Raw genomic sequence first — 24028 nt, forward strand, 5'->3', positions numbered from 1 at the left:
GCCAGGATTTTAATATTGTTTTAATATTATAGCTCTATTAGACAGCCACATTCAATCAGTTTTACAGAAAAACAGTTTTGGGAAAAAAATGACATAGGTTTGGAAGAATGATTGTCATTTCTTTTCAAATATACATAACCTACTGTCAGCTATCATAGCTTTTTTTGCATCCTTGAGCAAAAAAAAACAACCTTGTGGATGGGAATAAGCTTAGCATAATGCATGAGCCTTTGATGGGTTCCACAGTTAACTCTAAAGGAGAAGTGGGAGGCGAGATTCTGAGCATTTCTCCCTTTTATCTCCTTCACAGGTGTCAAAATGGAAGAGAGCCTCCCTCCTGGCACCAGCTTGAAATGCACAATCTGTAACTACACGGCAGATTCTCTTATTACATTCCAGCATCACATCATGTCTCACCTGTCACAGGCGGCCTTCAGATGCAATCACTGCCATATCAGCTTCCAGAGCCACAGGGAACTCTTACAGCATCAGGACTTACATGGGCACGGCAGCAAACTTCACAGGGAAGGCGACGGCAGTGAGCATTCCCCCAGGGGGCCTGAGGAAAACCTCCAGCAGCAGCAGCAGCAGGCCCGCGCTGAGCTGGCCAACAGGAAGGATGCTCTGCTGGGAAGTCCCAAAGGGGCCCTCAACAAGGAGACCAGCCCAGACGGAGAGGCTGACAAGGCTGAGAAGAAGCCTATGCTGTCTGTTCAGAAGGGAGAGGCGCACCCAGGCAGTAAAGCCAGTTTTTCTTACACCAGGATCAAGTCTGAGCCCTCCAGCCCCCGACTGGCCTCCTCCCCTGTGCAGCATAACATGCCTACATTTCCCATGGGCCCCTTCTTGTCTCAGTTTGCTTTCTCCCAAGACATTTCAGTAGTCCCCCAGGCTTCTGAGATTCTGGCTAAAATGTCAGAGCTAGTTCACCGGAGGCTGCGCCATGGAGGGAACAGCTACCCACCTGTCATCTACAGCCCTCTTATGCCCAAAGGGGCCACCTGTTTTGAATGCAATATCACCTTCAGCAACCTGGACAACTATTTGGTCCACAAAAAGCACTACTGTAACAGTCGCTGGCAACACATGGCAAAGTCTCCTGACTTCTCTGCCCTCTCAGATAAGGTCCCTGAGGCGGTGAGCCCGAACAGTGGTCACAGTTCTGTTAGCATGTTGGCCAGCTGCCACCCCACAGAGGCGGACAGCCACCTCATGCAGTCTGCCTGTCTGAACTCCAATGTGTTGGACATGATCAATGCTGGGGCAAAAGGGCCTGATAAGGATCTACCAGGACAGGTGAAGAAGGTCTCTACCCCAACTGGGGCCGAGGAGAGGATGAATGGAAAGCAGATGGAGGGTAAAAGCCCCAGTACAGGCTTGGTGGAAAGTGACAATGATCCAAACAAAACAACCTGCGAAGCCTGCAATATCACCTTCAGTCGACATGAGACCTTCATGGTCCACAAGCAGTACTACTGTGCCACTCGTCATGACCCCCCCATGAAACGCATGTCCACCAACAAGGTGCCATCCATGCAGAGAACCATGAGGACCCGCAAGCGCAGGAAGATGTACGAGATGTGTCTCCCTGACCAGGACCACCAGAGGCCTCCTATGGGTCAGCCAGGTTTTCTTGGAGTTCCTTCTATGAACCCTTGTACGTCGCAGGAGGCTGTAGAGAGCCTAGTGGACCGCTTCCACCCCCGCTGTGACATCTTCCCAGGTATGGTACCCAAACACCTGGAGGCCTCTCTGACCGTCACTAAACCAGTTCTGGCTCCCAAATGCAATGCTGTGGAGCAGCAGGAGCTGGACGCACCCATTGATCTCAGCAAAAAGTGTTCGCCAGTCTCTGACAAGACATGTAGCTCTCCTAAAAGACTGTTGGATTATCATGAATGTGCAGTGTGCAAGATAAGTTTTAACAAAGTGGAGAACTACCTGGCACACAAACAGAACTTTTGCCCTGCAACTGCCGCTGCTGCTGCTGCTCAGCAACAACAACAGCCACAACAGCAGCAACAACACAATGAGACTGGCAGCCTGGAGCCCGCCGTGTTCCCAGATGTGAAAAGTGAAGGCAATAACAACCCTGATGATGTCTACGATAAGAGCCCAGGCAAATGTGAGAAGAATGGCAATGGGAAGGTTATGGTGCAGAATGGAGGAATGTTCCCCCCTCACCTGGGGCCTTTGCCGGCACTCAAGCCTTTTGCTGAGCCCCAGCTCATCCCATCAAAAGATGAGAACAAGAATATGTTTCTGACCCACTGCCTTTATCCTGGAGCAATAAAGAAGATGAAAGGTCCTGAGCAAATATCGCCGTATTTTGGGATAAAGCCAACCGATTATGTGACTGGTGGACCAGTGATGCAGGGAGAGGCCAGCGAACAAGACCAGAGCATTAATGGGGGAGGAGGAGCAGGTGGCGGAGGAGGAGAGACAGGAACAACCAGAGAGCAGGTCCAGCAGCATGCTGCTAATGGCTGCCCCCACCCCGGCAAGGAGCCCCTTCCACTACTGCCCAAAAACCGGAGCATGGTCATTGTCAATGGTGGGCACAAGCCAGAGGAGCGTTCAGGCACAGCTCCCCCGCAGCAGGAGAACCAGCCACAGTCAGACGGCCAACCCCCCAATCCCTCACCCACGTGGGCCACTGAGAACCAGGCCGATTCCAATGAGAACATGTCACCTTCCTCCAAGTCCCCAAATGAGGAGGCGGCCCCCACAGCCACTAAAGGCGTGAACGGCTCTGGAAGTGGCAAGTACTGCCGCCTCTGTGATATTCAGTTCAACAACCTGTCAAACTTTATTACCCATAAGAAGTTTTACTGTTCATCACATGCTGCGGAGCATGTCAAATAAGTACGAAGAATAAGACATGTTCTTCTCCTGCTTCCCACACCTTCCCCCAACTTTGAACTCTTTTTCTCCTTTGTTTTGGTACGCTGTTGTGTCTGGAATAGTGCATCACGCAGTGCTAAATGCTGCTTGTGGACAATCAAGAGAAGCTTCTTCTTTCATCATTTTAACACTTAAAAATGCAAAACCATTGGTTAAAAAAGAAAATGAAAAGAAAAATGAATCATGAATAATATGGGTGCCACTTTCATATTAATTTATTTTACAATCAGTATTAATAGGAGTAGTGATCTTAATTTAAATTCAAAATGAAATTTATATCAGAGTTGTTTGTAATGTTATTGTATAGTCATTCTTGTGTAGCACACATATTGTTTACACTGTAATGTAGGCTCAATGAAACAATAGACAATACAAAAATGAGATGCATTTTAGACACAAAAATAGCTACTGAGGCACTTGTGTATTCTTATTTGCTGTACCAGTTTCTGTATATGCCCAAAATGTCCCTTGCAGATTGCTACTAATGACTTGTTAGGGTTAATTATCACCATTTGGGTGTGATGACCAGGCCCATCCCTGCAACTCACATTTTGGCATATACACATGGCTTTGCATACATATGTGGCTGTTTGTCCCTGTCTCTTTTCTTCAACTCCGATGTGGATGTTTTCATGAGGATGGCAGCATTCTTGTATAGTACTCGTATTTCTGTTTGATGATACACTTTGGTCTCCCTTTTTTTGCAATTTGCTCTCAATGCAATACTTTGTAAATGGGGGAACATTACTGAAAGCAGTATTATGAAATGGGGACTGTGCATATAATATTTGTAACCCCATCGGGAAAAAAAGAAGTTGTACAAGAATTACGTTTATTGCTGAAGAACAAGATGGGTGGGAGGTCAGTGGGGATACTGATGTAAAATGATCATTCCAATGTCCTGATTATGGGAGAAAATGTTTCTTAAAACGTTGTTGCTATGCATGTATATGGATGGAATTAAATTCCAGATCTGTTGGAAATTTTTATTTTGATGTGGTGTCATAATTAAACTTAAATCCTCAGGATAAACCAATACTGTCTGGTCTTTATTTCAACAGTTCATGTTTGCTATAATTAAAAATAGACAAAAGTACATTAAGATCTGTTTAGAAAAATACAAAATTGGGCTGCCAGCCAGATTCATCTGTTGCAATTTATAGGATTAATCCAATCAAGTCCATAAATAGAGTGATAGTGGTTTAAGTCAATTATGTGCACATTACAGATGACCGAAACTGATGCGACAGAGGCAGAGGAACTCAATATACCTTTACCTGCGGCTACAACATGGCAGAATATTGAGACAGAAGCGGATGAGATAAAAAGTATTAGGTTGAGCAGTGAAATGTGTGGCCTTTACATTGATATGGAGTTATGTATTAATTTTTGGCACTGACCAATCAGGTAAAGAGACTGAAATAACAACTTAAAAGATAATAATTTCTGAAGACAGCAAATTCTCCATCTCACTGAATACCCTCCAGTTATCTTCAATTAAAACGCTTCCAATAAGGTAGAGCTGTGCTCTAAAATGGCCTCCTTGATGAACCTCAGCAGACATGTAGACAATCTCTACAGATTGCTTCAGGGAAAGGTAAAAAGATAACTTGAATATTTTATTGAATATTTAAAACATATTCAACTATTATTCTGTCCAGGTCTGGGGTACGGTTACATTTTGGCCATGGGTCACTCGCTCTGCTGCTTGGCTTGTCGCTGGTTGACGAGCCTTCGCAGGTGCTGGCTGATGGCAGATGGCTTCTTGTAGATCATTCGTCGGTCTGCTCCTTTTATGTGAATCTGATTGGCTGATGGGTAGGACTCCTCCAGAAACTTCTTTTGAAGCTTAGCTACCATCTGGTGCAGGGAAGAGATGATTTACTATGGGCTTTACACAACAGATATTACCATATTGTTCAGTCACTGTGCAAGGCTGGAGCTGTGCAGCTCGAGTAAACAGGCTCACCTGGTTGAGGTGTTCTGGTATTTGCTCGTCATATGAATCTCCAGTGATCACACTCACTGACACCCTGCTGGAGAGGGGCTTAAACTTTGTGATGTCCCTTTAAAAACAACAACAAATAGGTTTGAAAAGTCAACAGGAAAACAGCAGCACTGTTCAAAATGATGAAGGTAAATCTTTTCCACACCTAACTTGAGCTGCACTTTCATTAATAAAGTAATGCTCATCCACAGCACTGCTTTGATGGGCAGGGTTACTTAGCAGGTATTTCTGTAAGGGACAGAGAAACAGAAAATCAGTCACTAAATAGAAACTAAAATAAAGCGTCTTATATATAAAAGATACTACTTATATTAGTTTCAGAGGTAAGACAAATAAAAAACAAAGCAAGCTAATAGATGGTTTTTAATATGTCTGTATAACACATTATATCAAACATAAACTTTACCAATAAAACCTTATTTTATGTCCATGGTTGGTTTAATATTTCTCCTGGTTATTTTTGTAATTTTGTAGGATTTCGAAATAGCAGACTTAAAGCAACTGACACTATATTTCTCAATGTACACTGTAACCCAAATTCAGAGAATAACTCCTTGCCAACTGATTTGAGCAATCCTAATAAAGGATTTGCTAAGTAGCTCTACTGGCAGGTTAATTAAACTTTTCCTCAGTCATAGCAGGTCAGCCTTTTTCCCCACTTCTTACAGCTCCCAGTACATATCACCACATACTGACAGTTTTATGGTCATTTTAACAACCCCCCAATACCCTGCATAGCATTTAAAGGTCTGTTTTGCACTGACACTAGATTAAGATTTACAGAAGGGAGTAAGTGTTTCATCAAAATCTTTACAAGACATACAGCAGGGACATAGAACTGCAACACGTCTTATAATGCAAAGAAAGGTAGAATTCTTCAAACTCCTAAATTAAACTCATATAAAACATTCTTGGGGAAATAAACATTAGCGATTGCTTTAGCAAGACTATATGAATGCAGTGAAGTCGGTGACCAGTTCATTCTCCAGAACACCGATACCACATCTGAAATCTCAATCTTAGCTCTCTGATTCTTTGGCTCAGGGCGGGGAAAGGTCACCACGCTGCCAGAATAGATGTGTATACTAAAACTGAGCAGAATTCCCCTTTAACTGTATCAATCACCCACATGTGATGAGACCAAATAGCTTTGGTGCTGTTAACATAGCAGCAAACAATTCTGCTCCAGTTCAATTAAGCAGTGGTTACAGAACATGCCCTTGAGAAATGGACTGCATGCTCTATTGAGTTCGCCGAGCTTGTGCGTGTCTGTCTGTGTGCATGTCTGTGTATGTGTGCGTGTGTCTTTCTGTCTGTGTTTGTGTGCGTGTGACTGTATGTCTGTGTGTGTGTGCCTGTGTCTGTGTGCGTGTGTGAACATTATAACCTTCACTAGCCTGTCTACAAAACCTTTCTCCGTCCTTGGAGAATTCAAGCACAATGATGTTCTTATCTCCTTGGCAACAACTGTAATACTTGAAAAGCTGAAATAGGTCCCTCATCACTACTGCCATCAAATCGTGGGTGGCTGGCAGAAGAGAACAAGGCATCTTAACGAACTGTTCACATTCATCCAGACGCAGGCGTCATTGCATCATGAGGACAGCTGCTGAAAAACATTTAATGCTGAACAGATTTTAGAAATGTCGCTGAGCGTTCACAGAGGGCCACTAAAGTGTAAGTTGTTTCTCTGAATGGAGAAGTAGGACTGTATGCTTTAAATGTAACAAATGGTTACAGAATTAGTTTTCCGGCAATAATCTCTCTTTGTCTCTGTCCCTAATGGGCCCTACATGAATTTTTTGAAGGTTCACTTCAACCCTAAAATAAGGTGAGAGCACTTTCCCGTGTTACCCAAGATATTGGCTGTTGTTCATCAGCAGAATCCATTACTCCTTCTCTGCCTGGAACGTTTCCATTGCAGGTAAAAAATGACTACAGGCCTTTAAGACAGACAGAAGTGCCACGACTGAATGTTCCTTTTAAATAGATTCACAGCAGATCTGAGACGTGCAAAACCCCTGTAGGAAAAAAAAGCTCATCTGCAATACACAGCGAAAAGCTTGTAGCTTATATTAACAGCCGTTTCCTCACAAACTGTATGACCTGTCAAAAGGCTGAGTTTTACAATATAGAAGGCATCCACAGATACAGTGTGTTCGCGGCGTCATGTCAGCCCCGGGAATGGGTTCAATTTTCATTTATTTAAAAATGATGTCTGGTGTCATATCATGGCAAATTCATAGCCTCTGACAATATGAAGACAAACGCTCCTGCAATCATAATCCACTCCTATCTCTGCTGAGGAGGAAGCACAATTATCCTTGCACTAGCACCACCCTGTGGCTGTAGAGGGAACATGAGGGGTGTGCAATTAAAATGCCTGAGTAAAATATTACTTTTCTTTCATAGTTTTAATTATGTTAAAGAAGGCCTGTGCGGAGGAATCAAGCCAAAGTCTTATCTTCTGATTATATAAATATCAACATTTATAGTATGATAGCACCTTTCCACACTGAAATCTTGTCATATATAAATCACCTCTGAATTACTCTTTACCTGCTTAACCTGCAGCATCACACTTTTTTAGAAACCAACATCACAACCAATGAGTGCGTGTGCCTGTGCTTGTGTGTGTGTGTGTGTGTGTGTGTGTGTGTGTATTTGTGTGTGTGTGTGTGTGCCTTTGCCTGACCTGGCGCTGGATGACCTCCTCTGAGACATTTTTACCTCCGACAGTCGGTTCAATAGCCCCCAGGATAAGCAGGATGCGGCTCAGCCCTGTAGCTGCTGAGAACTGTCTGGTTTGGAACGACGGCAGCAGCTTACCATACCTGAAAAAACACACAGATACACACGCAGAACTGAAGCAGGAGACAGACTGAAGTTTAAGGATCTGAAACTCTGGTTTGAAAAGATGTACTACTTGATATTTTGACCGTGTGTGGGCAGTACAACAAGCTCAAATCACAGCACTGACATTATGGTGTTAGGGGTTCCAGCTTATGATTCAACAAATTCATTTAGATATAAAATCCAGACTATACGGAGTAACCATTAATGGAGAACATTTATCTTAATTGACTTCTAAATACCCTATATTCTTGACACAGTATGTCTACCGAACAATAACTTACCATCACTGTTGCAGAGCTTTACGTTCACCTGCTACTGTTTGTGGACCTTAAATCCTAAACAGTGTGGTAAAAGGTTTTAAAAGGACCAAGGACCTAGGGCAGGCAGCAGAGTTATATTATAATTTTCTGTGGGGCTAAAAGTACCAGCGTTTTAATAGTAAATCTAATTAACCTCTAATATAAGTGAGTCTCTATCACTGGTTTTGCTTTTGTAGCTTATCAACATATTTAAGCTCTGGATCAAAACAACAAGGTTGAAATCATGATAACAATAGATATTCCAGTTCAGACCGACGTGATATTTGCTTTTTCAACCCAACACCTCAAACTTTCTCTTTCGAAAACATTTGCCTGGGGAATGAGAAATCTTTCTTTTTTCCTTTTTTTTGGCAGATGTAAGACGAAGAGCAGTGGGATTTTGTAACTCAGGAGGCCCAATCGGTCTCGGCTCACTGATGCCCTGAATTGGTTGGTCTCAGCCTGTGGAGCCCAATCAATAGTACCGTGTGCCTGCTGTCGCTGTCGCCGTGCCGCGAAGCCTGCCCCTACATTCAGCCAACACACTGCAGATCAGCCCCCGCGCACCAGGAGACGCTCCTCTCTGTTTTAGTATGACTCCTGGTTTGGTCCATACTAATAGCACTGTGCTCCTGTGTCCTAGCAGCTCCTCTCTGCTATGTTCAATCCTTCAGGAAACTTCCGCACCTCATCAATAAATATGAATCACCTTTTTACTGCGTCAGCTTGTAAACTACAGCCCTATTCATGTAAAGTTTTGTTGATTAATTGGTTGATTATTTAACCGAATATCTGATCAATTGTTTCATATGTAAAATTATAACATTAGTCAGTGTGACAAATGCCTATAGGACATTTTCAGAGCCCAAGGCGATGTCTTCAAATTGTCTGTCTTGTCAAAATGACAACAAAAAAAAAAGAAATCTACAAATAACCCATTTTCAATCATTTAAAAAAGAACAACAGGGAAATCCCCACTTCAGAGGCTTGTTCAGAATTATTTAACCATGCTTGTGGTCTGGGTCCATGGATATCAATGCCAATCCATTAATACGACCACCACTTTGGTGCAAGCTAAATAACTCAACTTCTACTAAAAATGCATTGGCACAAAATCTCATTCCGGCTGTCATGGTCCTCAGATGATAAATCAAACAAACTGAACGGGATCCCCTGGTTGTCCTTCGAGGGCCACCATGAGTGGAACATTTGTGGGTTCTTGTGAAATGCCTCAAGAGCTTTTGAAGGGATTTTTGTAAAATATTTAAATTTTTAATACATTTTTATTGTGCTTGAAAAATTTAAAAAAGGTTAGTCTAATATATTTTTTGTGATAATTTTTCAATATCTACTGATATGAACCTTTTTATATTGATCTAATTTTTGGCCATGTCGTCCAGCCATAGTTTAACCCACATGATTGAAATGGTTGACATTGCTTGCTACAAATCAGCATGTTATACATTTTGCCATGGTGATGGTAACATTTGGATCAAAGCACCAATCTGCCTACATAAAGATAGATTTGGTCTCTCAATCAACAACTCAGTTAATTGACAACGTGCACGAGCACTAAAACCTATTCATATGAGTATCAGTATCTTCAGTCACAGTTCAAACATGAAGTATTTCCAACAGTAAACTGCATTTTACAACAGGCAGCATTCAGACCTGCTTCACTGCCATTACAGTGCTGATAGCAAACCTATATCACAAACATACACTTTTCATGTGTAAAATAACCCATTTCAACCGTAGTCGATATGAAGTGTCACTAACCAAAGAACTGTGGCTTGAAATATCAAGCTGTGCTCCGCCAAAGCATGTCAGCAATGATTGGTCAGATAAAGCTGATAGAAACAGCAGAGAATGGTTCTTCAGCTGCAACAAATGGCTGTGCGCGATAACATATCTGCCATATTCACGGTACGACAAACAGTCCTTACAGGTCAATAATGGATATAGGCAGAGAGGGGAAAGAAACATGTCGACCGTTCTAATTCTGTCTTCAGCACAGAGAAAATATTTCAAATCAGACCTCCAGAGAGTGACATTTTGACATTTTCATCTTCCTTGCCACAATTTCCCCCTGAAGTCATTCTGGCACCACAATTTAGAATCGACTCTCTGACCTGCCTCTTTAGGGACTTCTCAGTCTCTGCACATTTTCCACCTGTCACCCTTTTTCTCACCCCTGGATTCCAAAAATAAAGGGGAAAAAACCCTCTCTCTATCAGCCCCCCAAGTTTGAATCTGGTCAAATCATTCCTGGGTCTGGCATTGAACATTATTTCAAGGATTCTCCAGCCACCTGTCCTACTCCCTCCGCTTTTTTTTCCATTTTTAATTCTGCCCCGGAGTGAGGATTATGCGAAGCAAGGCATGCGTGTCAAAGGGAAATTTAGTGGGTAAAGACAGCCAAGATTGGCGGGATGAATTAAACAGATAACGGGAGGAGACGAGGTGGGGGAACCATGTAGAGCAAAACGCCTCACCGATGTTGGTCATTTCAGAGGGGCTCTTTTTTTTCCTCCCCACAGGAGCGAGGAGGCAATATCTAAATTAATAAAGTGATGAAATGAGTTTGTGCCGTGGACTTTCTGCTGTTTGACTTTCCCATCTGGATTAGTGCAGGCTGAATGGACGCTCTGTTACTTTTGTTACAACTGCGCAATTCACTGTCGGAATTTGGACCTGAAGTGATAAGGCTCCCCTCCTCCTCCTCATTACCATCTCATTTCATATGCAGGGCCTCTGTTACCTGAGAGCCTGCTCACACACAAAACACGAACTATTACACAAGCTTCTGCCAACTATTATAATGAACAGAGAACATTTAAACATGGACTATTACAAGAGGCTCGACTACGAACTTAATGTATAATCAAATCTTCTATCATTGCACCCAGGTTCGAAATGGTTGAAATTATTATTCATTAAAAATAAGGTCATGAGTATCTATAGTACAATTATTGTACATGATTGCAGCTCCAGGCTTTTATTATCATCAGTAAAACCAATAATCAGTATGAAAACAAATATTGTTGAACTCTTTAAATATGTAAGCCGGGAAGGACTAATACATCAATAGGACCATGCTGACTGGGAGTCTGTCAGCATAGTCCTCTCACCCAATGTCTGCTGGGATTGGCTCCAGCTCCACCAGCATCCTCAAGGGATAATATGTGTAGCTAATGGATGGAAGACCAATATTTTAATCTGACCTTTCTGAAAAAAGACACAACTGACAAACTAACACCACCCTCAGGCAGAGTAGTGACCTGCCAGGAGGAGGGATTTTATGGCTGTTTTCTGTGTTGGTTTGGTGAGAGTATGATACAGATTCACCAGTATTTTGTAATTTCTACATTAAGGAATACAACGGAAATAAATATTGATTTTTATTGTGTTCCCCTTGACATTTTGTATTTGTGTTGGATATGATGTTCTCTCTTATATGCCCTAATAAAACCCACTATCCTAAACTTAAGACTTCTTCTCAGTATGAACTGCTATAAGATATTTTCAGCCCTGCCTATCTGTTTGTTGGATGGTTGGTTGGTTTGAAAAATGTGGTGGTCAGCGAAGACAACTGCCAATAATGGAAGATACAAATTGTCTTTTACATTTAAATTTGATGAGAAGCCCCCTCACATCTAGTACATAGAATTTATATACTGAAAAAACATTAGAAGAGGCCAAAATAGTCTGTGACAAATACATATCTAGTTTTATCTAGTTTTTAGTTCGAAAGAAAACTTCTCAAATCCGATCAAAGAGATCTGATTTGACATTTCCATAATCTTGCCTACAATGGTTTTGTTATACAGGTGTTATCTGTGACAGAAAAGCATAATGTTACAACAAAGATGAAACTAAATCTGACCTTTATGAATCAACCAAACAAATAACAGCACCCTGAGGCCTGCATGATACAAAATAGAAGAGTTAGTGTATGAAATATTATGCTTCTGTATTGTTGAGTGTGATGTATACTGTTCACATACTAGCAGCTTTACACTAGCATATTTTGGACACAGAAACAAATCAATTCACACATTGCTCATATTAGAGCCTCGTTAGAGTCTCTAACTTTAGATCATCTTACAAATTATACGCATTACAATATAATGCTTCATCCTCTATGCTTTTGAGAAACATGTAGTCAACGTGCTTCAAGTACATTACATTATATTTCATGTTTATATCTGCTTTATTACTTGTATAAATAGACTTAAGTGCCATTCTGTTTCGCTGTGCACATTATATGAATAATGAGAACTGATTGTGAACCAGGCTTCATAAAGGGAAGCCTAGTTATACTACAGGTGTAAATATAACTTTATAATCCCAGATAATGCAAAGTTGTAAAGGTGTTTTTAAAACTGTCTCAACGTAGGCCGATTACAATTTCGAGGCGCAGTACCCAGTATGACCACAAGGTGTCATTCTTGTACCACAGCAACATCAGGCTGAGCCTAGCATCCCCTGCCTGCTCAGAGCCTTCCTCTGTGCATCAATACTATAGATTACACTAGGGTAAATACACAGGGGCCAAGCCAGCCCTTCTTCATTAGCAGAGCATAACAGCAATAGTTACGCTTACAGTGGCTCTAATTACAATTAATTGGCATTCCCGATTCGTCTTGGAGTCTCTAGATGAGGGGGGTGGGAATAAGTGAGGGCGGGGGAAGGACAGCGCTCACTTGGGGGGGCAGATGAGTCAGGAGACGATTGAGGGACGGGGCCGACACACTGGGAGCCATTACAGAATCACAGTATGAAGCCTAATGAATCAGTGTTGGAGCCTGCAGGGTCAGATACAGCAAAACACACTCAGATTATATTGAATGTGGAGTTTGTGTTTTATATTGTCATGATTTTTTATGCTAGCTCAAGCTGGATTTTCATTGCACAATATTCTAGATAACATACAAATCATGTGTGTAAAAACTAAGGGAAGATCAACCTCAACAATTTCCTTTCCCATTGTTAGATAGCAGTGTGTTTCAATAGACCATGTATCATGCAGGCTGCATCCTTTATACTACTTGGTTCTATTTCCAACTGCCTTAACTTTTTCCTCTGTTTCACTCTCTTTTTTTTTCTCCATTCTTCTATCTCCCTCCCTCCATCGGCCCATGGCCGTGTGATTGCTGCCAATCTAAGCCGTGGATTCCTACAGGAGTTCAGAGCAGAGCTGTGCTCCAGTGGGTTATTGAACGCAGAAAAAGCAAATGGCCTCTGAGGGGGAGACTGGATATGTCATCACTGGCTGGCTGCTACTGTTTACCAGGGCAGAGGAGACAGAGAGAGGGTGCAAATGCTCAGAGATTACAAAATGCCACTTAAAGTATGCCATTCATTACTAATAGAATATAACTGAAATGATTAAGTGTCTTAGAGCCATGTTAGGAGGAGAGGACTCTGTTATGTCTGTAAATCTATCCTCTATGAAAGTGCTGTGGGGAGGGTAGAAACACTCTTCCTGGGCCTCGATATTAAACCCTGTCCGGCTTATAAATCAAACCGAATGCGGCAGTTGTAGGACTCTGACCGCTCGTCAGTCAAAGTGACAGTCATACGCTGCCTGTCATACAGAGTAGACTCCGGGTGAACTGCAAAACATGCCTATCTGCAACACACAGCAGCAAGCTGTGAGGGTAACTTCAGCATGTATGTGTACATAGTTCAATATGCACCTGTATAATTGTTTATGTAATTAGGTCTGTGTGTGTGTGTGTGTGTGTTTGCGTAGGCCTTGATTAGCATATCAATGACAGGTAGGATGATGAATGGGACAGAAAGCATTCTTTTCATTTTGGATTCATAACTCTATCAGGCTCCGTCTAGGCGTACAGCTGCAGATGTTCGGCCCACAGTGAGAGATCCATTTGATAAATCTCACATTTACACACACTTTGAGGGGGCACGCACGGTGTAATGCATACACACACATAGAAGGTAAAACAATCTCGCTAGAAACCCAACTACAAGCTTTGCGTCTCAGAATTAAACTCAGTGATGAAAATATAACCAAAGTTAAAAATAACTACTAATGACTAACACTTAAAATAAGTGAGATGCAGAGGGAAGGGTTGAGAAGACTTTCAAGTGGAGTTCCTGTGAGAACTGAGTTGCACTAAACACAGTAATGGTACATTAAAACGGAGAGTTTGCCAATCAATCAGCATTCATTAAACTATAAGGACCATCCCTAGGACGAGAGCACTCCCCTACGTTTCTGCTCTCTAAGCAAATATATTCCTCATGGGGTAAATTAGTTTAATACTGCAAGCACACTCGCTGCAGAAAGACAGGACACACACACACGCACGCACATACGAAATATTTCAGCTTTAGTTTGAGTAGGTGTATGAGAGCCTAGTTCATTGGGGTAGGGCATCCCTCAAGGACATTGAGGAGGAGGTACAGGAAGGATGCTGCCTGCGGCCTGGAGACCATTGACAATACCACACTCCCTGGCAAGCTGAAGATCTGGTGCTTGCAATTTGGATCCGATAACCATAAGCCATGGCTACAGGGATGCTGTGAAAGAAAATAATGGAAAGATCAGCCACCCAGGTATTGAAACCTTGAGTGGATGATCTTTACAATATTTCTTTGACATCATCCCTTGTTTTGCATCTCGATGTGGTTGGTGCATATTGTCGGGAACATGGATCCAGGCAGGAGGATAAACGAGGACATTTAGGCTAAAACACGTTGTAAATTAAACCTTTTCGAATTGGATTTGAATATCAGGGCTTATCGATCTTTGGATGACACCACAGGAGCAGTATGGTGGCATTTAATGTTTGTTTTTTCTGTTTTTACGCTTGAAGGAGTAACCATTTACTTCAACTGTATTGGATTTGGCTGCAACACTGTTTACCCTTGAAACTCCTTAAGTGTTTTGTGGACTCAAATACTTCACCCACCCCTCCATCGGCATAGTGCTGAGTAGATAATGAGTGAATTTTCATTTTAGGGTGAATTATCCCTTTAAGAAGCAGAAGGTAGCCATACAGGACTCAAGCCATGGAGACATAGTGGAAACATGCTTGAGTCCTGTATGGCTTCCTTTGATTGTGCTGGTGAAACATAGAGTGACTGCGTGGAGTTACCAAAACCACTCTCAAACAGCCTCTTACTCTCTGAATGCAATTTCTGTCAGACGTAAACTGGGGCCTTTTCTCCTCTCTGATGCTAGACCCACTGCTTGGTTTCATATCAGGAAGCATCTTATGTGCCTGCAAGGAAATGAGACACATGCTACCATGTCTGCAGGGGAAAATCCCAAATAAGAAATTTGACCCCTTATAGCAAAGTGCATAAGTCAATGCCTGTGCGCACACTCACACACAAGCACGGGGTAATAGCATTCTCAGGAGATGATGGCAAATCATTTTGTAGGATGTAACTGAACTAATTCTGGAAGCGAGCCTCTGTTAATGAGTAGGTCTTTGATGTGTAAATCCTCCAGTCCCAGAGCAAAGCTGATACAGTCTCCTCACAATCCTGCTCAGGTGCAGCCCTGCTCCCTTCTGCATGACTTATCTTGTGTACCAACACTGTAAAACCTGACAGCTAATAAACCGGTATCTAGGAGAGGGAAATTACACCAACATGTAGACTTTCTGAACAAAAAAGAAATAGGTACAAGGAAGAAAAAAGGATGCTGGAGCCCATGATGCAAATAGCACTGGCATGCTGGAATGTCAGGATGCCTGGTGTGCTGCATCTCTTACGTCTTCATCCTTCCATATCCTATTCCTGTTTCTATTTTTACTCCCCTATGGATATCCAACGCAGATGATAAAATTGTTTTTTTACGGAGTAAATGTAAGTCCTTGATTCATTTAATTTCTCCATTGCTTTTTCACAGAGTAATTGGATTGTGGCTACACTGTCATGTACTCAGTGAAATGAATGCCTATTAATCAGAGGGTAATTGGACACATACCCCTGATAAATGGTGCTGCTCCACTTTGAGTCACGTACAAATTAGGCCATTTTCATGGATCCATGTCTTATCTGGCTCAACTCATACTTATGTAAGCTGTGAGCTACCATTGGTGCACCGAACCTCAGATGCACTAAGTCATGGAGTCAGGCCTAAAAATGTGACCTGATTTTAGCATGCAGCTTTCTGTCTTATCAGAGCAAATATTAACTCCTCGGTGGTCATTATCAAACTAAAAGTCTGAAATTAAAAAAAGTAATTATAAATAAATGTCGAAAACCATGATTATGTCAAAGTAAGTCTATCTCGATACTGTATATTGTTTCACAATCAAACTTTATATATATTGTAATGCATTTTAATAACCCTTCACTTGATAAATACTGTGTAAGGGAAGGATATACAAATCCAAGTTTAAAACCTTAACTCAAAGGCTTTTAGATTCAGATATAATAAATATAAAAGTACAAACTATGCAGAAGGTCAAAACTGAATTCTTTAAAGTATCCAAAAGCTTTCATCAGTCCATCAGTACATATGTTCATCCGTCCCATTCTTGTCAACAAGATATCTCAAAAACGCCACGAGGGAACTTCTTCAAAATTGGTCAAAATAACAAGCTTAGGAGCACAATGTATGTATTTCCATGCTGTAGAAATCGTGATACCCTCCTTGTGAGCTTAGCTACAAACCTGGTCCATAAACGCACATCCCTGAATTGTGGGGCCAAAGCCTCTGAACAAACACCCAAAGAAGGGATGTATTTCCTTTGTTGTTGAGTTGAAATATTAGATTAAGTTATCAATTTTCCAGAATTAGTGTTTCATAATTAACACGTCTACCAACATTCCTCCTCTGCACTCTGGCTTATCATTAATAATAGCCCACCCACCCATGATAATGAATGCATTATCAGCTATATGCTGTGACAATGACTGCCACTTGACATACATCTCCTCTGGAGGATTAAAGCAGTGTTATAACACTTGATGTCAGTCAGTCCTGAAAACTGCCACAACCCTCGCTCTCCGCTTATCTGTTTCATGCTAAAAAAAAGGCAATCAGCTACTGAGTTTCTCTGGCCTATAATTAATCATGCTAATGAGCCCCACCCAGCACAGATAATCAACTACCCTCACCATAAAAGGCAATTAAGGAAAAGTTTGGAGCTTGAATTGTGAAGATGCAGACATCTCTGCCTCCCTTCTCCTCATTCTAATCCTCTCTTTTTCTTCATACATTTCCTTTTTTCTTTTCCTCTTCCCTGACTTTCGCTTTTTATCGGCTCCTCTCTGCCCTACAGAGCTCCTTATCATCCTTTTCACTCCTTTCCTCACTCCTCTTTTCTCAATCTTCTTTCCCGTTTGCATTTTACACATCCCTTTCTAGTTTATGCTCCTTCAACATCTTGCCATCCTCTCTCCTCTTTCCTTTCATCCTTGGCTATACTAAAGTGCCTTGAGATAAATGAATGTTGTGATTTGGCGCTATACAAATACGATTTAATTGAGACTGAATTGCTCATTCCTCCCTTAATTATTTGACCACCTCTACCTACCCCCCTGTATCCCCCCATGTACTCACCAGTACTGCTTCCACTGGTCCTCCTCAAAAATGTCCTCTGGTATGGGATCGATCAGCACCAGGTCTGACACTTGCCTGAAGACAATGACAGGACACACACAAATACACTCAGATGAGGAAAGACTCATTGACCGTCCACTTTACCCTCCTGGCCTGGGCCTTAATGAGTGTGAGATGGATGGTGTCTTCACGTCTCTCATCCTGTACATTTGTCTGTCCTGCGTCCCCACAGACAGATAACCACACATATACCACATCCAGGAGCGATATTTCCACTTGGAAAGGTGTCATCCACTCACCACTACTTAATTTTCTCCCTTAACAGCAGCAACATCGTGCCTGATTAAATAATAAATCTTTCGTTCCCGGTACATCCTACTTGTCACGTTAATCACCACGTTGTCTCTGAGATGACTGAGTTATGGGGGTTGAAGGGACACTGGAATATATTTTGTTAACCGCTAGGCACATCATTCTTTTCTATGCTTTAAAGACATTTTAAAATAAGTCATCTATAAATGTTTCACAGATCTTTTATAGGAGATATAGTTATATTTTTGATTGTCAACAAATTCCCTGAAGACCTTCCATTCGCTAACACACACACATTTATTCAGTAACTGTTTACTAAGATTAAGATTTTTATCTTAAGTGACAAGCAGTGAGAACGGTGCCAGGAGTCACTGACAGGAAATTCATAACAACTGGACTAACACATGGATGATTTTTAGCTCCCTCGTCGAACTTGTTGACGATATCAAATATATACATATGCCACTCTTATTTTTCAACTCCATCACTCATTCCTTGTTGTTTTATACAATCAGCTTAAAGCTTAAACTAAAGACAATCAATCAGGAAAGAAAAGTGGGTGATTGTGTAAAATCACAGTTTCTGCCTATCCAGACTACAAGGCAGCCTGGGAGTTTCCAAACTAAAATGGCCCCAGCAGCATTTCCAAACTTATCTGTTTGGTGTTTTACGAACAACAGGAGTAAATGTAGAAACAGTGATGTTTTTTTAAACTAAAATGGCAGCTACCTAGATTATTTAAGGCTGCTTGTTGAATACTATACGATGGTGCTGACACCAGCTGAAATGCAACAGTCTAACAATAAAGCTGTATACTCCAAGTTAAGCCCGGAAGGAGATTTGACATCGATGTACAATACTTACACATCGTGAATGTGACTGTAGAACCTGCCATTCAAAGCACCGAGCTCGGAGCCCACAAAGATGAAGGGTTTGGCAATCCCAGCAGCCTGCAGGAGCCGGTGCAAGTCATCCACCATCCTGGAAGACAACAACACTAATCTTTCACTGCACAAAAACCAGGGCAGTCTGCAAACTGGGCCAGGAGGTTTATTTATTCAGCGAGGTGCTACTAGGACATGAATGTAACAGGCTATCGTTAATCTGCTTCTCTGATCATGCATCTCTGATCTGCTCATTTGCAGGTTTATTAAGAACATAGTGGAGAGTTATTAGTAAGATCTAAAAATGAGCTAGAAAACAAGAAAGAAGGGCAAAAAAGTGTTACAAATTATGTATGGAAAGACAGTATTTTCATTCTGTATTTAACCACTTTAGACATATGGTAGCAAAATAAACAGGACTGCTGAGTCCCATGTGACAGCATAAAGGAGGGCACTGCTGGGTACTCTCTGCTGCAAAACACTGCAGGACAATCAACAGCAAACATATCATCAGAGATACATGATGAGCAGCTACTCCCTGAGAGCCATCTGTTGTCTTGGCCCTGAGAGCCATCTGTTGTCTTGGGTTTGCTGAGCGAATAAATCAAAACCGAGGAGGCACATGAAATGAAAAGTTTTCATGAGACTTAAGGCCAAGCGGTCATCAAACTCCTTGAGATATTGATCTCTGGGAAATTGCCTGCATCTCAAAATGGGTAGCCTCCTACTTTCCAAGCCAGATGCCAAGGTAAACTATACTGCTGACCTTTTGCTGAACGACGTCTGGTCATCCGCTGGGAAGATTTAAGACTCAACAAACGCGTTACCATGTCAGAGGCCGGACGATTACAGCCCAGTCCCTCAGCAGCACAAGGCAGGGGTGGGCATGACGGAGGAAGACATTGCAAAAGGTTTCCCTGCAGTCACAAGTCTCTGCCGAATGTAACGTTCATAGAACATCCCTGATGGCCATTTTATCAAGGGAACGTTGATTCCCTGTGGATATTTACTCTGTTATTCCAGTTGTGGCTGTACTGTTTTGAAGCAGGCTAGTTTGAGAGAGTTGACCTCATACGTAATAAGGTTGATTTTCAATTAACCAATTTGCTAATCAACAGGAAATGTATTTCCAGATTATGTTGGTAATCAATTAATTTGTTTAATTATTATCAGTAAATTATAATTTTTTGATTTCAGCTTCTCAGACAGAATTTGTTTTAGAATTTACTCTGTGTTATATTTTACTATGAATCTAAAATCCATTTGGATTTTAAATCGATGTTCAGATAGAACAGGCAGTTGGAAATAATCAGTGGTTACAGCTTCTCAAAAGTAAGGATTTGCTGCTTTTCCGTATTTTCGATCTTTGTGAACTAAACATAGAGCATTGGTAAGAAAAGTTAGTGCCCATTTGCCTTTTATGCATGCACAGGTGCAACCATACTTGACCTTCATCAGCAGCTTCTTCTTCTTTGTTGGATGAGAAGGTACACGATATGACTGTTTCTCCTCCCACACATGACCCTGACCCACACCTAGAACATTTTTCCTCTTGCAGCACTTAGGTACAGTGTCACGAAACTAACACAGTAGGTCACCATAGAAACTGAAGCGGAGCAGTTAACACAGGCCTGTTCCACGTGAGGAATGCCCTCACAGCACTCTTCATCTGGCCTGCATATTTTTTAAGATTTCCAAAAATTCTGCCACATCAGACAAACAAGACAGACGGCCCTGCATATGTAAAACATCCCACTCACCCTGTCATGGTGCAGTTCATGATAATGAAAGAACTGATACATGCAGACTCTGTGCACAGTGAGTGGACATGTTGTGTGTTAGAGGGAATCAGGATAACTGCCAATTAAAGTAACACACTCACCGTCCAGTTGTTGAAATCCCCCAAACTTTCTCAGTTCCTGTGGTTTCATTCTGCATCAGCCGCTTGCTGAAGCCCAGTCCCATTCTGTCATAGGTGCAAACCTGAGTGTGTGACAAACAGGGACAACTCAGGTTTAGAATAGTTTTTAAACAACCTCATGACACATACACATGATACTTTTCTACGTACCCTGCCCCTTCTCATACTGCAGAGATCCATTATAATGCACAATAGTTGAATTTAAAGGTAATAAGGTACATATTGGTGGTGTGTTTTTTTTAGTAACTGATGTTGTGATGCAGCTCTTCAGATAGATCTTCCCCAACAAGCCTGTGACCTAATTTGGGTCACATTTCAGACAAACAACAAGGGACAGGTTGTCAGCCCCGGCAGGTTGCTGTGCTGAGTCCTTGTTGAGCAGAGACAATGTGGCAAAGCCATTGCAAGGACTGGCCTTACGTGGAGATGACAACAAATAACATGGTCGCATAAATAGAAGCTGAATCCACAGAAAGACCAACCCATGGCAGGACGCTAGCTCACCCTCAGTGTATGTTATGAATGTGATTCATCTGAGATATTTATGTAACCTCTGATGAGCTCATTTGGTTTAACAGAGTAAATACAAAGTCTCAAAACACTAAAAGCTGTGTAATCTCCCCACCTTTGTAAGTGTGGCCACATTTTCTTGGACATGAAACCAAATGTCTGAAGACATTCCAGTTGGTGCGTCCAGTATAACTGAAGAAGAACAAAATGTTTAGGCTGAGCAAAAATACAAACAAGCAACAGGAAAATTATCAATGGCAGAGTCAAAGAAAATGTTTATTACCAACTGGGTTTCCTTTTCCTTTACACAAAAGATGCATCTTTTGACCCAAACTGACATCAACAATCTGGCCATCTGAACAGGGGAAAAAGAAGAATAGATACATTAATAAAACAGAGGATTCGTTATTTTGCTCCAAGCTCCCAATAGAGACAGTTAATACAGCAAAAGGTAAATATCAAATTAAATAAAAAAGAACAATGACTGTGTTGTACTAAGATGATCGAACCTTTGGGCAAAAGCATCTGTCCTTCTCTCTGCAGCGATGCATAGTTGAGGAATGGAGGGATGATGATAACTAGGAGTAAACACTTTCCAATATTTATGAGCACAGAACGGTAAGACATTCTGCCTTTAGCTTCAGCCTTGCGCTGGGGTCTTTGGCCTGGATCCTGGTTTACATAGAAAAGAAAATGTGATGTGAACACACATTAACCTCTACACACACACACACACACACACACACACACACACACACACACACACACACACACACACACACACACACACACACACACACAATGTAAAAAAAGGTATGTATTCTCAAACAATACTATTGTAAAGGAGTATGATCATTCCCACGGAATAATTTTTGTTGATGTTATAAAGGTTATTCACAAAAATCATCAATTTAATGTATGGTGTTTTGTATTCACTGCACATTGCAGTTAATGACTAAGTGCTAACTATTTACCTTAATACAAGTGCTTTAAACATTTGCACAGTACTAGATGTATTCATTTAAACTTTAAGTGTCCAGTGCCCTGCAATGATGATGAAGCATCATCAAATCCCAAAAGAGTCAACTGAGGACACCCGGGTTAACCCCTGTACATTGTAGTAGATGACCATTTCACATATAATTTGCAAACTGCTGGGAGGTATTAAAATATTAATATTAAAACCGAATAGGCTTTAAATAATCAAACCCTGATACACAAGAGTTTGCTTAATTGAATTCAGCTCCTTTGCTCGCTGTACAGCATGAGGGACGCTTTGTAACACAGTTGCATGCTCCACACAACGTGAGACTACTATAAGATCAGCTGATGAGATAATGGAAACGTCAGTATCACACATGCTTTGATGACAGTGTCTGATTTGAACAGGTTAGCATATTGTTGGCTAGCAGCGCTGTTACATGGAGCTATCAGCAGCTAACTAAAATTAACGTTGCTTTACCTTCTTATCTGCATGAGGGGGTTCGTCGCTTGACGCTTGAGCTTCCGTTCTCCGACGCATTTTGAAGTAAAGTAATGAATACGTGCTGTAATGAAACCAGCATAAAGTAGAACACAATGAATGGAAGGGTAGCAACTTCCTGGTTTAGGTACGGGAGCCGACAGGGGACAGACTTAGCCAGTATGTATTGTTGAAAACTGCAACTTCAAATCACAAGTAAATAAGTGACGTTTTGTTTTGGTTTCTCACCGCAGATACTATTCAATCACAATCATCTTTCTCTTAATGATAATTTCCACTGTCATACTTTACAATGACTGTTTAATTATTGTGTACCACTGTGTACCAAGTCTGTATTATCACAACTTTACAATTATGATGCCAGTGTTTGGGTAATTTCAACAATTATATGTCGAAAAACAGTAATGAAAATAAGTAAGTATTATTATTATTATTATTATTATTATTAAAATGTATTCCTAATCATTAGTATTATCATCATTATTATTATAAGTGGGCCTTTTTAATTTAAACTAATTCAAATTAATTTATGTTTTGTTCTTATATTCGTATCCATGTGTTTGCTTTTGTAACTAAAGTTTTTTTCGATTGCTTAAGCACGATTTTCAAAACAGGGCCCGGTGTTTCAAAACACTACACACAATCAGCACAACCACACACCCAATCAGCAGAACATCTCAGATCCTTTGGAAAATGAAACACTCTTACACTAATTTAGCAAAACAATATTTTGTTACCATATGAAACACACACTCTTCATATGACTTAATTCTGTTTGAGCCAGTTACACACTGCTGTTGCTAACCTAAAACACTTTTAGCAATTCCAGTGATATTGGAGACTCTCATCCATCTCTGCGAGGGGTGTTTGGCCCCAGGTTGTCTTCCTGGTGTAGTTTCTGGGCATGATGGCTTTTCTACAATGTTTAAGGCATTAAAAATAAAACATATGTAACGTAATATAACACTAAAATATGGTTAAGACTAAACTTAACTTGTGCTACATGTCTCACTTTACCCCACAGCCAACATTGTAGAAAGAATATCTCTTAGCAATTCACGCTAACATGTATGATATATGTTTTTCTACCTGAATCAATTTGTTTTGACACAACAGTTGATGCAAGATAATTTACTTTTACATGCAAAAAGAACATTTTTGTGAAAAAACATTCTAACCACAGCATCAGCACCAACTTCTCCTTCATGGCAAGGGTGGAATGGGAGGGGCTTGAAAACATAATGATCACATGACCACAAATGTGTTCCGTTGACCAGGTACAGGGGGTGTCTCACATTACC

At 41.2% G+C, this 24028-nt stretch overlaps 2 protein-coding genes across 2 annotated transcripts in view; one reads left to right on the forward strand and one right to left on the reverse strand.

The window, feature by feature from the left end:
- zfpm2a (zinc finger protein, FOG family member 2a) overlaps positions 1 to 3760 on the forward strand; it is a 122716-nt gene extending 118956 nt beyond the window's left edge. The window contains exon 8 of the mRNA XM_053432048.1: positions 311 to 3760. Coding sequence (XP_053288023.1) covers positions 311 to 2865 — 2555 coding nt within the window. The 3' untranslated portion in view covers positions 2866 to 3760. The remainder of the gene's footprint in view (positions 1 to 310) is intronic.
- si:dkey-122a22.2 (uncharacterized) lies at positions 3102 to 22858 on the reverse strand. Its single transcript, XM_053432051.1, has 11 exons — positions 22707 to 22858; positions 21754 to 21916; positions 21528 to 21599; positions 21360 to 21436; positions 20696 to 20796; positions 18794 to 18910; positions 17618 to 17692; positions 7608 to 7746; positions 5058 to 5140; positions 4874 to 4970; positions 3102 to 4764 (listed from the first exon to the last, which is right to left on the reverse strand). Exons 1-11 carry the CDS (start codon positions 22764 to 22766, stop codon positions 4597 to 4599), a joined length of 1152 nt encoding a protein of 383 aa, XP_053288026.1. The 5' UTR covers positions 22767 to 22858; the 3' UTR covers positions 3102 to 4596.
- Positions 22859 to 24028: the final 1170 nt, after the last annotated feature.

This window comes from Pleuronectes platessa, chromosome 10, assembly GCF_947347685.1.
Source record: "Pleuronectes platessa chromosome 10, fPlePla1.1, whole genome shotgun sequence".
Lineage (NCBI taxonomy): Eukaryota > Metazoa > Chordata > Actinopteri > Pleuronectiformes > Pleuronectidae > Pleuronectes > Pleuronectes platessa.